Source organism: Artibeus jamaicensis, unplaced genomic scaffold (assembly GCF_021234435.1).
Source record: "Artibeus jamaicensis isolate MK-2021 breed Jamaican fruit bat unplaced genomic scaffold, CSHL_Jam_final contig_452, whole genome shotgun sequence".
Classification (NCBI taxonomy): domain Eukaryota; kingdom Metazoa; phylum Chordata; class Mammalia; order Chiroptera; family Phyllostomidae; genus Artibeus; species Artibeus jamaicensis.
In genome coordinates, this window is record NW_026521837.1 from 11,890,768 (window position 1) to 11,904,608 (window position 13,841).

The 13,841-nt window shown below is 33.1% G+C and overlaps 1 protein-coding gene across 10 annotated transcripts in view; it reads left to right on the top strand.

The window, feature by feature from the left end:
- The window catches only part of PDLIM5 (PDZ and LIM domain 5), a 214,530-nt gene that overhangs the window by 128,603 nt on the left and 72,086 nt on the right, over nucleotides 1–13,841 (top strand). For 2 of the 10 annotated variants that reach the window (XM_053666355.1, XM_053666350.1), the window contains exons 5-8: nucleotides 1,816–1,907; nucleotides 10,870–10,887; nucleotides 11,079–11,251; nucleotides 11,880–11,916. In XM_053666355.1, coding sequence (XP_053522330.1) covers nucleotides 1,816–1,907; nucleotides 10,870–10,887; nucleotides 11,079–11,251; nucleotides 11,880–11,916 — 320 coding nt within the window. Of the gene's footprint in view, nucleotides 1–1,488; nucleotides 1,908–5,014; nucleotides 5,065–8,410; nucleotides 8,530–10,869; nucleotides 10,888–11,078; nucleotides 11,252–11,879; nucleotides 11,917–12,459; nucleotides 13,540–13,841 lie in introns of those variants that run through there. The other 8 variants (XM_053666348.1, XM_053666349.1, XM_053666353.1 and 5 more) reach the window with 7 other exon arrangements.

Genomic DNA, 13,841 nt, shown 5'->3' on the forward strand with positions numbered 1-13,841 from the left:
TGTGGGCCTGTGAACCAGAGGACCGTGTTCGATTCCCAGTCAGGGCACATGCCTGGGTTGTAGGCCAGTTCCCAGCAGGGGACACATGAGAGGCAACCATACATTGATATTTCTCTCCCTCTCTCCTTCCCTTCCCCTCTAAAGATAAATAAATAAAATCTTTAAAAAAATAACATAAAATATTCTAAAAAATAAATATTTACTAAAAATGAATGTGATAAGTCTTTAATCACATTTTATTTATACTATTAATAAGTTTTAAGTTATATTTTCCAAGTATTCTTGGATTAGGTTATTGGCAAATGCCCTTTTTCTCTCACAGATACCCTCAAATTGTCCCAAATGATTATTTATACACATCTGCTTTATGCCACTGAGGGTTTTCTTTTAATTTTTACTTGTGCCTTTCTATCAAATTACTTATCATATTGACTTGCTGAGATACTAAGGTATTTTCCCCCCTCTGTTAGCTCTATTATTTTCACAAGATTAATTTAGTTATCTTTGTTTTCTTAAAATTAAACATTGCCATTGTATGCTTTTAAAAGAATTTGTTTTTATTCCAGAATGGTAGAGTGAGTAGGGATTTCTTCTTCAATTTCTTAAAAATTTATACTTGCTTTGGAATAGGGATTTGTAAGTACAAATTCTGTTAATTTTAGGAGGATTTGATCTTTCTTACTAGTTACTTTTTTCTTTGGCTGATGGCAGTGAAGAAACAATTTAGATCATTTTTCCCCCTATGTAAATATTAAATATTTATTTCGGAAAAGGGAAAATTTATTCTTCCTTTTTACTTTGAATGATATCTGAAAACATTCCAGAGAGAAGAAGAGGATTGATTTTTGTTTTGTTCATTGGTTTTTTTTGACTTTTAAAAAGCAGTTTCTTTAAAAAAAAGCAATTTCTTGACTCAAAACAATTTCTTAGAATGTGCACATTTCTGAGTTACATGAAAACAATCTTACTCCGGTTTTTTTTTTGTTTTTTTTTAATGAAGAGTTAGAAATTTACTGTCATTTCTGCATGAATCAAATGATTATACTCTGGAAAAGTAATTAAACATGTTTGAAAGGTGGAATTATAATTGAGACTCTGGAATTTTAAAATAAACATTTTGGTTATCAATGTATTATTTATTGTGAGATATTTAAACATTTTTCCTTTGGAATATGTCTAAATTGACACATATCTGGTCTTTAGGCTTTTTGATAGCTTTCCTGCTCTATTTTCTAAATATTTTGAAACTGCTTTCATTTTTATTAAAAAAATGTCCTCAGTGTGTGCATCTGTGTTATGCATGTTGGGAAGAGTTAGCATGCATGGTATGCAATATCAACGTAATTGTTTTTATTTGGAAACATGTAAAGTTTGAGCTGCTAACATTATTGTGTTTGTCTTTTTAAAAATGAGCTGTGTTCTTTTCAGTGAATCTATTTTGCATGTATTTGGTGTGTTTTTGTGTATGTTTATTTTTATTCTACATAGGGAGAACCTAAAGAAGTAGTTAAACCTGTGCCTATTACATCTCCTGCTGTATCAAAAGTCACTTCCACAAACAACATGGCCTACAATAAGGCACCACGGCCCTTTGGTTCTGTGTCTTCACCAAAAGTCACATCCATCCCATCACCATCGTCTGCCTTCACCCCAGCCCATGCAACCACTTCATCACATGCTTCCCCTCCACCTGTGGCTGCTGTCACTCCTCCCCCATTCGCTGCATCTGGACTGCTTGCTAATGCCAATCTTAGTGCTGACCAGCGTTCACCTGCACTGAGCGCTGGTAAACCTGCAGTTAATGTCCCACGGCAGCCCACAGTCACCAGCGTGTGTTCCGAGACTGCTCAGGAGCTAGCAGAGGGACAGAGAAGAGGATCCCAGGGTGACAGTAAACAGCAAAATGGGTAGGTGGCCAAGGGCGCTTTCTGCTCTTATCAAAATTCTTCTTTCAGGCAATTTCCAGGAAACAATCTAAATTCCCCCCAAATCAGCTGTTCTTTGAAGGAAGGGAGATGAGATTTTATTTGCTTCGTTAGCATGTAGCTTTATTTTGTATACATACAGCACTTTCTGCAAAGCAATTAGAGGTTAATCAAAACCTAATTATGCATTTTGACATGTTATGAATTGTGTAACATACGTTATAACTCTTTTTCTCCAAGTCCTGGCACAACATTGAGCAGCTGGCACTTGTAATGCAAGGAAAATCTTATATCTTTCTTCCTTAATTTTTTCATCCCTTTATTAGCCACCAAAAATTTAAACAGAGTGGGTACACTTGTGTCAGTTTGTCAGTTTATGTATTGCTCCCTAAAGAGAGAGAAAATGAGGAGTGTGTGAGAAGCTTTTCTTTTCCCTAGGAATTAGTCTTACAAAGACAGAAGATAAAATTTACTTGTGACTCATGTCTATGTAAGATGCATTAGGTTAGGTTAAATAGCAACATTCTAGTCCATTGCCTTAACCGCTCGTCCACAACTACAAATAGCAACATTCTTTTCAGGTAAGGTTTTGCTTGAATTTAAATGTCAAAGATGCTTATAAACATCAGAAGCAAATTAGAGAATATTTTTATTGTGAAGATTTTTCTAAAATAAATGATTTAAAGCAATGGACACTAAATATGTAATGTTAGAAGTTTCTGAAAATCTATTCCTTATCATTAAAATCTATTCCTTATAATTTTTCCCTTTTGAAGTTTGTTTGCAGCAGTCTTTATGGCTATTTTATTCTTTTTTGCACCCAGTGTTCATATTTTAAGCCAAAGTCATTTTTATAAACTCATTTTGACTAGATTTATTGTTCCAAAAATACTTTAAAAAGGAAAACAAAGGGAAATAATCTGCATGTGTCATGGTTTTTACCAATGCCAGTTCCCAAGAAAATATAATTAAAAGAATTGTGTGGCTAGGTTCTTTCTGAGATAATCCCTTCCAAATGGTAATTCATGTAATGAAGGCACTGTGCTTGGGGTAGCACTGTTGCTATGGCAACTTTGTGGCTTTGAAAAAGATGTGGCAAGGTTCCAGGCTGCTGCTGAGAGAAAGAGCAGGAGGACGTCTGGAGGGACAGCTACTGGTCCCCACATATGGTTCTGTGGTTGTGGGTGGCTCTTTAAAGTTTTCATGTATATATTAAAGAAAATTAGTGTCCTTCAAAGAATAATATTTCTTTTTCATGTGAGAGAAAAATAGTATACAGTGTTGAAGTGTGTTTGGTTGTATTTTTTTTTTATGTCTAGTTTAAGACAATAGATTTTAGAGTAATCAAAGAAGATATTATGAAAAGACACATTCTGCCTGTCAAATGCTAGCCTCACAGAAAACTAGAAGCAGAAGTTTACTATGTTTATTAAATTCCAGGGTCAGTAGAAAAAAAGTCAAGTGAAGGAAGTGTTTGCACTAAAATCTTTTCTTCTTATTAATACTTCCTGAAATTTTATGTGAAAGTCTTCTTAATGGAAAACTGTAGAGATAAAAGCAAATTGCGCTTACAAAAAAGTATTACATTTAAATATGTGAAAATACCGAGTTTGAGTTTTGTGTTCTATGAGCTTTGATGATTACACTTTAAATGACTTAAGGTGTATTGGTTTTAAACCGAAACTGTAGTCAGTGGTATAACTACCACTGACTACATGGTGGCTTCTTAATCAATCACCATGTGATCATTGAGCATATAACTGGTGTCTAGCACTGTGTAAGATTCAGGAGGAAAGACATTATTATGTATTTTGCATCATTAACAAGCAAGTTACTGCTTTGCATTTGCAAACTGGGTGTATTTAAAAATAGCTTGATTTCAAATGTCCACATGTTAGGACAGTGAAAATTTGATTACTCTAAAAATAAAGTGTGGTGCCTGTGAAATTCTAAAACAGATTTACAGTGCCCTTTCTCTTACTACATTAGATTAGAGAAATCAAAAATAGCCTGGCTGGTGTAGCTCAGTGGATTGAGCGCGGGCCTGTGAACCAGACACTCGCGGTTCGATTCCCAGTCAGGGCACATGCTGGGGTTGCAGGCCGGTTCCCTGCAGGCCAGTTCCCAGCAGGGGACCCAGAAAGGCAACCATACATTGATGTTTCCCTCCCTCTCCTTCCCTTCCACTCTAAAGATAAATAAATAAATTAAAAAAAATAAATAAATCACACACTTGTCAGTGATGTGTCATTTTAAAGATTAGGTGTTTTGTGTTATTGACCAATGCATTTCCTGCATCAGGTGCCAACTTTTTTAAAATCACTGTCAGACTAATTATGTGATTATTCAATTTCCAATATTTTTATGACATTTCAGAAGATTTGGAACAAAACATTTTTCAAAGTTGAGAGTTATTACTATTAATTACTTTTTACTTAAAGATAATATATGCCAGTAGCCAAAAATTTAAGATTTCAGAAGGATATAAAGTAAAATGAATGTTATCTTTTTTCCTCAAAGCAAGAGATCTTAATTTTTAAGTGATTTGAAGTAACTAGTTAATTTGCCAGTTTGATAGACATCCCATCCAAATTTATAGTATTAGTAAACATGACATAAGTGCTTATGAACTATGTATCATTACTGAGAAATAGCTACTCATCCTATCAAATAGTATGAGATCAATGATTATGTTGATAATTTCAGAGTATTTCTTAATAATGTGATGTAAGCATTCCTGTTCCATATAAACAATAATGAACAAGGCGCTTTAAGAAATTCTTAATCTTTCTTTAACATATAAAAATTATTGGTCTTGGCTTGCTACTTTTGTACCACTCTCATTACTCTACTTAGAACAAATGCACTATATATTCCAAACTGAAAGAGAAGCTATTTTGCAGCAAGTAGTTTAAATGATTTACCTTTCCCTTTTCCATATGTCCTTGCATTATAATGTGCCACTGCTTTCAAGAGGTAAGTCTTTCTCTATTAATTTCAATTTTGCTGCACTGCAGTTTTTTTCTAACAGTTCCTATGTGGTATTTTGAAGAACTTGGCCTTGGAAGATAAAAAGTATAATGATATGGTAGTAATATTTTAAAATGCTTTTCTCTTTGCAGAAAACACAAGTGAAAAAGTTAGTATCCACATTACTGGAGAGAAAATATGGTGATTTATATATGAGTAAACAGCATGAATGCCCAATTTTTGCAAAATTAAGTTAAATTTTGCAAAATAGCTGTAATTTAGAATAACCACATTTAGTATTTTCAGTAAGTTTGGTTTGCATTGCTCTGTGGTGGTGAATTGCTTTATAGTAATAAATATTAGTGTTTGACTTCTGTTATAAAATGTATGTGGAATTTGCTGTGTAATGGTTTAAAAGAGGTAATGCTTTGGAGAATGTCGCAATGTGTACCAGTCTAGACTGCTAGAAGACAAAGTAAAGGTGGAACAAAAAATTTAAATATACCACTAATGATTGGCATATGGTAAACTGAATTAATTTCCAAATTCATATCACAAAACAAGTGTTTGACAAGTAAAGTCTCTAATAACATTTTTGATTTTTCAAACAATGTTGCTGGAAGGTTTAGCCCTCTATATGTGTAATCGTGTATCACTGGATGAGAGAAGGCCTTTATACCTTTGAAATCAGTTAGGAGAGATAATTATCAACTTACTATATGTCACAGGCAGTCGGCATAGACATTGGAAATAAGTGTAGTGTAACTTAAAAACCTTGCCATTGTATTTGTTGGTGTTGACAGTAAACTGGCTGGGGAATACTAACTTTAAACATGGATTAAAATCACAGTAGATAAGAATTTAAAACAATTTTGTTTTAATTAATTATGACTATTCTGAGCTGAAATTCATCATTACTCAACAGAGAGAATTGGAAATAGGAAATACCTACCCTAGATTAACACTAGTTAATATTGGATTATAAGAGCAACTATATTCTAGTGTGGCTGTGGTCTCACTGAATAGTTTCATGTTACATACAAAAAGAATACTGCACATCAAGGTACTAGGGAAAAATTCCAAACTCTGATTTATTGCTTGTCTATTTAAAGTTAAATTCTTATATACAAAGATTTTGACTAGTTACCAGATTCCAGTAAAACAGTTTGACTTGTGAAGGGGGAAATGGGACTTAGGAAAATAAAATATAAACAGAATTTATATTAAATATGTATTTATGTTTAAGATTCACATTTATTAATTTATCAGGTATTACTATGCATTGTGCTAGATGTTTCTAAATGTATTATGTGATTCGATTCTCATTTAAACTGAATACTGAGAAGTTACTTAATTTTCTCAAATCAGGCAGCTTGTAAGTAATAGAGCTAAGCTTGGAGCCTACTTTTTTTGAATTCAAATTTTGGTGTGCCTTCCTCTGTATCACCTGTTTGTGAACTGGGCTTATTTCTGTTACTTTGATTTCATATTTGTTTTTTAAACATTATGGACTTGAGGATAAATTAAGTGAATTGAGGCCATGAGTACATAATGTGTATAAGTTAAAGTGGGTTTTGCTAGTACTTTTTTTTTATACTGGGCAGTTGAGGGATCTATCCTAAAAACAACCTTGTATTTGTGTAGTTTTCAGAGTGATTTCAAATTAATATGTTAAAATAGCACCTGGCAACAAGTCTGAAAGAAAAACTGCAATTCATTTCACTGTTGAGGAAAAAGAGGCTTTTTTCTGTAGATTGCAACTTGCCTGGGGGAAGGTGGCAATGTATAGCCAGGGTAAAAAGCCAAGTCATCTGACTGTCACATTGGCGCATATGCCACTGTGGTATATGATGTGCTATTCCAGTTAGGCAAATTTTCTAAAATGCATGAAAATATTTGGCATATTCAAATTGGTACCTTTATGTTGAAACCAATCAACCCTCCATTTGCTGTACCTCACCCCACTATAGACATCTTCCCTGAACTCTAAATGTTTAAACATCTATCTAAAATTCTGTTCTGTTGCAAGAAAGTTATTTTGAAAAACTGTTTTCCTACTATTTAAAACAGGAAGGCATAGGAAGAGGCATGCTTTGCATTTTGGCTAGAGAAGAGTAACTATTGGTAAACTATTGAGATCAACTTACTACTGTGTCCCACCCCTGTTCAGTGAAACAGCCTTCTAATGAGTTCATGAAACTAACTTTGATATTTGGAAATATAGCCACACTGCACAGTCTTAGTATTAAACCTGGCAGGGAGTTTTTCTTACTGTGATATAATGAATTAGAGTTTATATTTTATTCTCTCTGTCCTTAATGGAATATGAATATACAGTTGACCCTTAAACAACACGGGTTTGAACTGCACAGATCACTTATATGTGGAAATTTTTCTATAAATGTACAGTCGACTCTCCTTATCCTTGCATTTTGCATCTGTGGACTCAGCCAACTGCAGATTGAAAACAGTGTTTTTGATCCATAGTTGGGAACCACAGATGTGAAGGGTCTACTGTATGTATGCATTGTTCCACACCACTTTGCTTAAGGACCTTGAACATCTGTGGATTCTCATATCCAAGAGGGTCCTAGAACCTTGGAGGATACCAAGGAACAACACAATTTTGGGGTAATCAGAAGTTATACATGGATTTTTAACTGCAGGAAGGTCAGCACACCTAACCCCCACTCTGTTCAAGGGTTTAATTATATGTTTTAATGATTCTATACTTAATAGGCTATGTGAGCAAATTATGTTTTGAGGTTTTCCCTCTTCAGATGTTTTTAACCTAGTTCCTTTATTATCAGACATGCCTGTCTGAGTTAACTAGGTCACTGATAATGCAGAGGTCCTGCAAATCAGTTCTAAACTTGCTGGGATTTGCTTGTGAATGAGGCAGTGATAGTGATGGACAGGGGAGTGTATGAAAATTAAATAATAGCCCATTATTTATGACCCTCTGTACTTCCTGTATTTTCATAAAAATCACTACATTTTAAAAAATAAGAAAATTGACAGGTAATGTATTATTTCATCATACATGCTTCAGGATAATTTATGTGTGATTATACTTGCTATTACTATATACGGCTTACATAAGTTATTTTTCTCATATTTTCTGGTTTTAAAAATAACTCTAGGATAATTTATTTCTACATCTTGCATTTAATAATTATTTTAGTCTGTGCCTTTTGTTAGGAACTTAATAGGAATTTGGGTTCATACTAAAATGAATTTTAATAGCCTAGACTTTTTTAAAATAATGGAGTTTTCTGTTGGTATTAGTAACTTGAGACTTGAACTAACATTGATATATAAAGTAATTTTTAGTGATTTTGGAAACAAAAATGCAGATGAAACAGTTGTTCAATAATAACAGTGTAACAAAATTTTGACTAACATTGTTCATTTTTGTTTGCGCTTACATGATTATTTTGAAGCATGATGTTTGTATAACATCTTCATGTAAATTCATTGTTTTGAATGTCTTTATTTCATTTTTATCTTTTCTTCTTTTTTGGCCTCTTCTTTGTCTGTTTTTCATCATCCTGGGAACATCAATGTCTCCTCTACTCTATCACATTTTGTGTGTGTGTGTATATTATTTCTCTTTCAGTAACCCCGGCCCCGTGTAAGTACCTAATTAGTAGCTCCTCTTACAATTTTCATCATTGCCCTCTGTAACTGTTTATCTTGCTTTCAACTTACCACCACCAGCACATTTTGTTAGTATCTTCTCATTGTAAGAATTTTCAAATATGTTAAGGAACCCAAGAAACATGTTTTTCATGATAGAATCAGTACGTATGTTTAGAGTACCCACAGCTTTGCAGTGGAAAAACTTAGTAAGTTAAACCTTAGGGAGATAGGTAAGTATTATACACAGTGTATATTGGCATTAGAGATGTAGTTTGGGCCTTCTTTGTAAATTATTTGTTCTTACTAGTTAAGTTTATATTCTATTCCACATACATTTTTAAGAACAGAATAATTGAGATTATTCTCTTTTTTAATTGTAGTCATCAGAGTCTAGAGTTTCAAAGCCAGAAAATACTAAGTAAATGTTTGGAAATTTCAAATAATTTTAGCACAATTCCTTTGCTGTGATGAATGTCACAGAGTCTAGGGTGTGCTATTATTTTTGCAAGTGTGTCATAACTAAAAATTACTGTGTTTTTTATTATTCTTGGTATCTTAATTTAACACTGTTTTGTATTTTTATTGACCAAACCTCTTATAGATTAAAAATAGTCTTATGCCTGAAATTGGTACCATTTAAGAGTAAAATTACAGTCACTAATTATAGAGAAATTGAAAACAATTAAGTTTATTGTAAAAAAAGATAAAACTATAAGCTTAATAGCTAAAATAAAATTATTCAAGTAATTGCATAAGATAAAGTATTATCTACTTAGGAATTTATATCAGTCAAAGAGGTGGTTACAAAGTAATCTGTGCCTATTCTCATTTTTAAAAATTTTGTCTGTCTTAAAAAGGATTAGGTTTTGTTCAATATTAGTAAAAGGTGTTTTACATATTTTATTTCTGGAATATTACAATTTTACCAAAAATTATGATAATAAGTATTACTAATTTTCATATAAATACTTTTGATTCTGTTTCTTATATATGCAGATGACCCATACTCTTAGAACATGCATGGCAAATAATTTTTTTGGTAATAATAAAATAAAACATTATGAGACCAATACTACTAGCTACTGTGGAAAACACATTACATACACTATCTATCTTATTCATTCCTCAAAACAACCCATTAAGGTAGATGCAGCCCCCATTTCTGATGGGAAAAATCTAGATTTGGAAAAATTAAATGACTGGCATAAAACACACTGAGTGGAAGATGTGGTGCCTGCGCTTTTCTTTCTTTGACTCTCAAGCCACTGTTAATGTTAATTCTATCATGTTCTTTACTGGACAAAAACTCTTCTGGCATACTATGACAGATCTGATAGTGGAACCATTAAAATGGCAATGGGCATGTGGAATTCTGATAGCACTGTGATTTTCTAGCAGGGAGTTACACCTAGCAGGTGTTGCTACTCGCATCTGATACTCTCAAAGCACTTTTCCTACTTGGGTCTTGTGCCAGTAGTCTGCTAGTGCAGACTCAGGTTCCTTTTTCTGTTCTGAAGTTAAACCCCAGCCTCCAAAAGTTTGCATTTATCCTATTTTGGGCGGAGGGAGGAGAGATGGAAGGAATATTTATTACATTCACTAGATTTTACATTAAAGTGTTAAAATGGTATACTTTATAAATTCCCCAATATTTATGCTTTATTAAGAGAAAAATAAATGTTCTTATCAAGCTTTGTGGTTTATAAATCTCTTTTACATATATTATTTCATATAATCTTCAGAACAGTGTGACTTTGTATGTGATATTCTTGATGAAAGAACATGTGATGAAAAAGTGGGAGTTAGGGAGATTGGTCCAAAAAGCACACATATGAAAATCATGGAGCCAAGATTTACATCTTGGTCTTTTGATAAATATTTCATTGTTTTCTGTTAATACCATAGCTCTTCTTCACTATATGCTGGTTCTGTATGCAGTTTTATTAAGGATGTGGGATATCTATTAGTACATATGAATGAGAAACAAGAAAATAACACTTCTGTTCCTTTTCAAAATTGTTTGGAATTGCTGGTGTAGCCTGTACCAAACCATTCTTGGTTCCTGGGCCTAGTGAAGACACAGTCATTTAATTTTACAAAAGCTGGTACATTTTAGCAGCATGCCGATGTTTGGCAGTGATTGTGAATTTAGTTTCTGTCTGTCTTTTGTTAGGCATTAGATGAAAAATACAAGTACTTAATTTCAAATTGTTTTATTTTAACTTCTGTGGACTTTTTAATTTCTCCTTGTTTCCTTCTTTTCTTAATCTTTTCTTTTCCTTTTCTTTATGTTGGAAATCTCTTCTGCTGCCCTCTTCTGTCATTTAAAAAGGAAAATCCCACCTAAACGGTAACCTTTTTTCTAATTAAAAAAGTCTTATTTTAGAAGAATGCTCTTTATAAAAAAGTGAGGCTGTGTATGCTTACAAAAGCAAAATATATTAATAGAACACAAGATTAAATGTATACATTATAAATAATTTGGCAGAGGGTATTTTTCTTAATATAATTATAAATATTTTTTCCCCTTCCTAATTCTAGCCCGCCAAGAAAACACATTGTGGAGCGTAATACAGAGTTTTATCACATACCTACTCACAGTGATGCCAGCAAGAAGAGACTGATTGAGGACACTGAAGACTGGCACCCGAGGACTGGCACCACCCAGTCTCGCTCTTTCCGAATCCTGGCCCAGATCACTGGCACCGAGCATTGTAAGTGACTGCCTGCGGACACTAACAGATGAATGTTCCTTGCTACAAAGAAGTAGCATGTAGACAGATAGACGATTATTGGAAAACAGTAATTTTCTTCAGTTTGCTTTTAAGTTATGCCATACATAATGTGGGTATTATAAGCAAGTAACCAGGCCAGGAGAGTTACATTGAAAAATGTAGAAGCAGTAGTAATAGTAATACTGATTATAGTATACAGCCAATGACAAGATGATAATGGAATTTTTTTTAGTGGCTTTGTGCATCTTGACTATTTCATATTGATTGGTGCATGTAATTACTTGAGTCAGCAATTTTCAACCTTTTTCATCTCATGGCACACAGAAATTAATTGATAAAATTCTGTGGCACACCAAAAAATGGTTTTTTGCTGATCTGACCAAAAAAGTATAGTTTTGATTCCTTCACAATGATGGCTATTGTTGTGTTGGCTATTATCATTTTTTATTAGACAGTCTAAAGGAAAAGATGTCAGTGCCCCTGACTAAATAGTCAGGTATTGTATGTTTTAAAAAATTTTGCGGTGTACCAGTTGAAAATCGCTGGCTTAACTGATTTTAAAGTTTACAAAGCAAGCTAATATTAGATATCACTTATTATATTTCAGTGAAGGAATCTGAAACTGATAATACAAAGAAGGCTAAGTAAGTTGTCCATTTTTCTTTTTCGTAAATTGAATACTTTCCTTTCATAAATGTGCTGTCTGTTTTTGTTTTTTACATTTTCAAGTGTAATGGTATGGCATTTTTTCTTTGCAACTAGAAGCTAAGCATTTGACTTTGTGGAACTTATGTGAACAACTTACATATTTTATAATTAGTAGATATTGTCTGGATTTTACGTCTAAGGTTTATTTTCTTTAATATTGAAATAAGTGGGCAGAAGGGTATGTTTTGGTTGCTTTGCTAACATTATAGTCTCTGAATGTGATCATGTGATCTTGAAGTGACTTTATTTTGGTCATAAAAATTGCAGTTGCTCTGTAGATTAATTTCTTATTTCTAAATATGCTCTACCCTACTAAAGTCTTTTGCTATTAAATAAAACAGCTCTGTGAAACTAAACTTACATAAGGCATGTTTTCTGCATGATGAACAAAGTGTGGAGACTTTTTGTGCTCTGTCTTATGTATGACTCTTCTATCACTTTTCTTTTTTCTTTTCTCTTCTTTTTTTTTATTTCCACAGGGAAAAGGTACCCCTTCACGTGTTTAGCCCCAAATACACAAAATTACGTGACTGGCACCATGAAGTCTCAGCACGTGCTCTTAACGTACAGTGATTTATGAGCTTTGCCCCCTCAAGCAGCCAGCACATACCTTTTCGTTCATTTTTTCTTTTTTTCCAACTTCATAGCAAAATCTGTATAAAATTTGCCTTATGGAAAAAAAAATAGAACCTTTTCTATACTCCCTAACCATTTCCTGATTTTATGACAATAAGGAGAATGAACATGGTAGGTGGTAGCTCACAGATGTTAAACCAGGAAAGTATATTGAGGGACTAAATTTGTTCACTAGATTTACATCTGTTTCCATTGTTAACAGGGTAGTACTGTTGGAAAAAGTTCTTTTTGTAAGTTGAATTGTTTTGGGCATTTGAAGCAGAGGTAGATGAGCAAATATGTCCTCATCTAATTTGGAAAATCCTTTATGGCACTACATTTCCCAAGATTACTTTTAAGTTATTATATAATGTTCAGAGTGGTTTGTGAATTAAAACAAGAAGTCTTTACTAGAATAGAGTTCATTATATATTTGGGTATTTTTTCAAGCATGCACTGTATAGGATAGCTATATAAAGAGGAGGAAGTCTAGATTTGGCTCCTAGAAAAAGGAAAGAAGAGAAGTCTGCCCCTCTTTACAATGGGGAAAAATACACTGTTCTTTTGGTTTGGTTAATTTAAAAAACCCTGTTTTCTACCAAAGGAAGTATTTCTAAGCTGATAGATTTTATCAGGATATACATAACTTCTAGGTATTAACTAGTAAGATATAGAAAAGATAGAATTTCTTTGTTTTTAAATCCGATGAATGAACATAAAGAAATTGCAATGTGAATAATTATGCAACACCAGAGAAACATTTAAACTCTTATGCATTGCTGCTATTCCTAGGAAGTGCTGTTTTGGGAAATACATTCAGCTAAATATCTGACCAGAAATGCTTTCTGTCTTGTAATATAATGTATTATATATTAGATATAAATGCAATAATAAATGCATTTTGAGGTTTGGAAAAGTATTGTAATAAAGTTGCCTTTAACTTAGCTTTGTACCTTGTTTTCTGTTTCCTTGAATCTAGTACCAATGCCATCCAAGATTTGGTACAGTATTACTTGGGTAAAATAAATAATTATCTTGACTTTTCATTTCGGAAACCTTTTTAATTCTGTGAGGTAACTAAAATGTGAGTGTGGAATATGACAAAGGCCAATATATAATCCCCTGCCCTGAATTGTTACATGATTTAGCATAACATCTTATGTAACACATCAGATCAGTTAGACCGAGGCCTCCAACCAAGCCACAGAGCAGGAGGTGAGCTTGAATGTAATGTCCTTTGAATCAT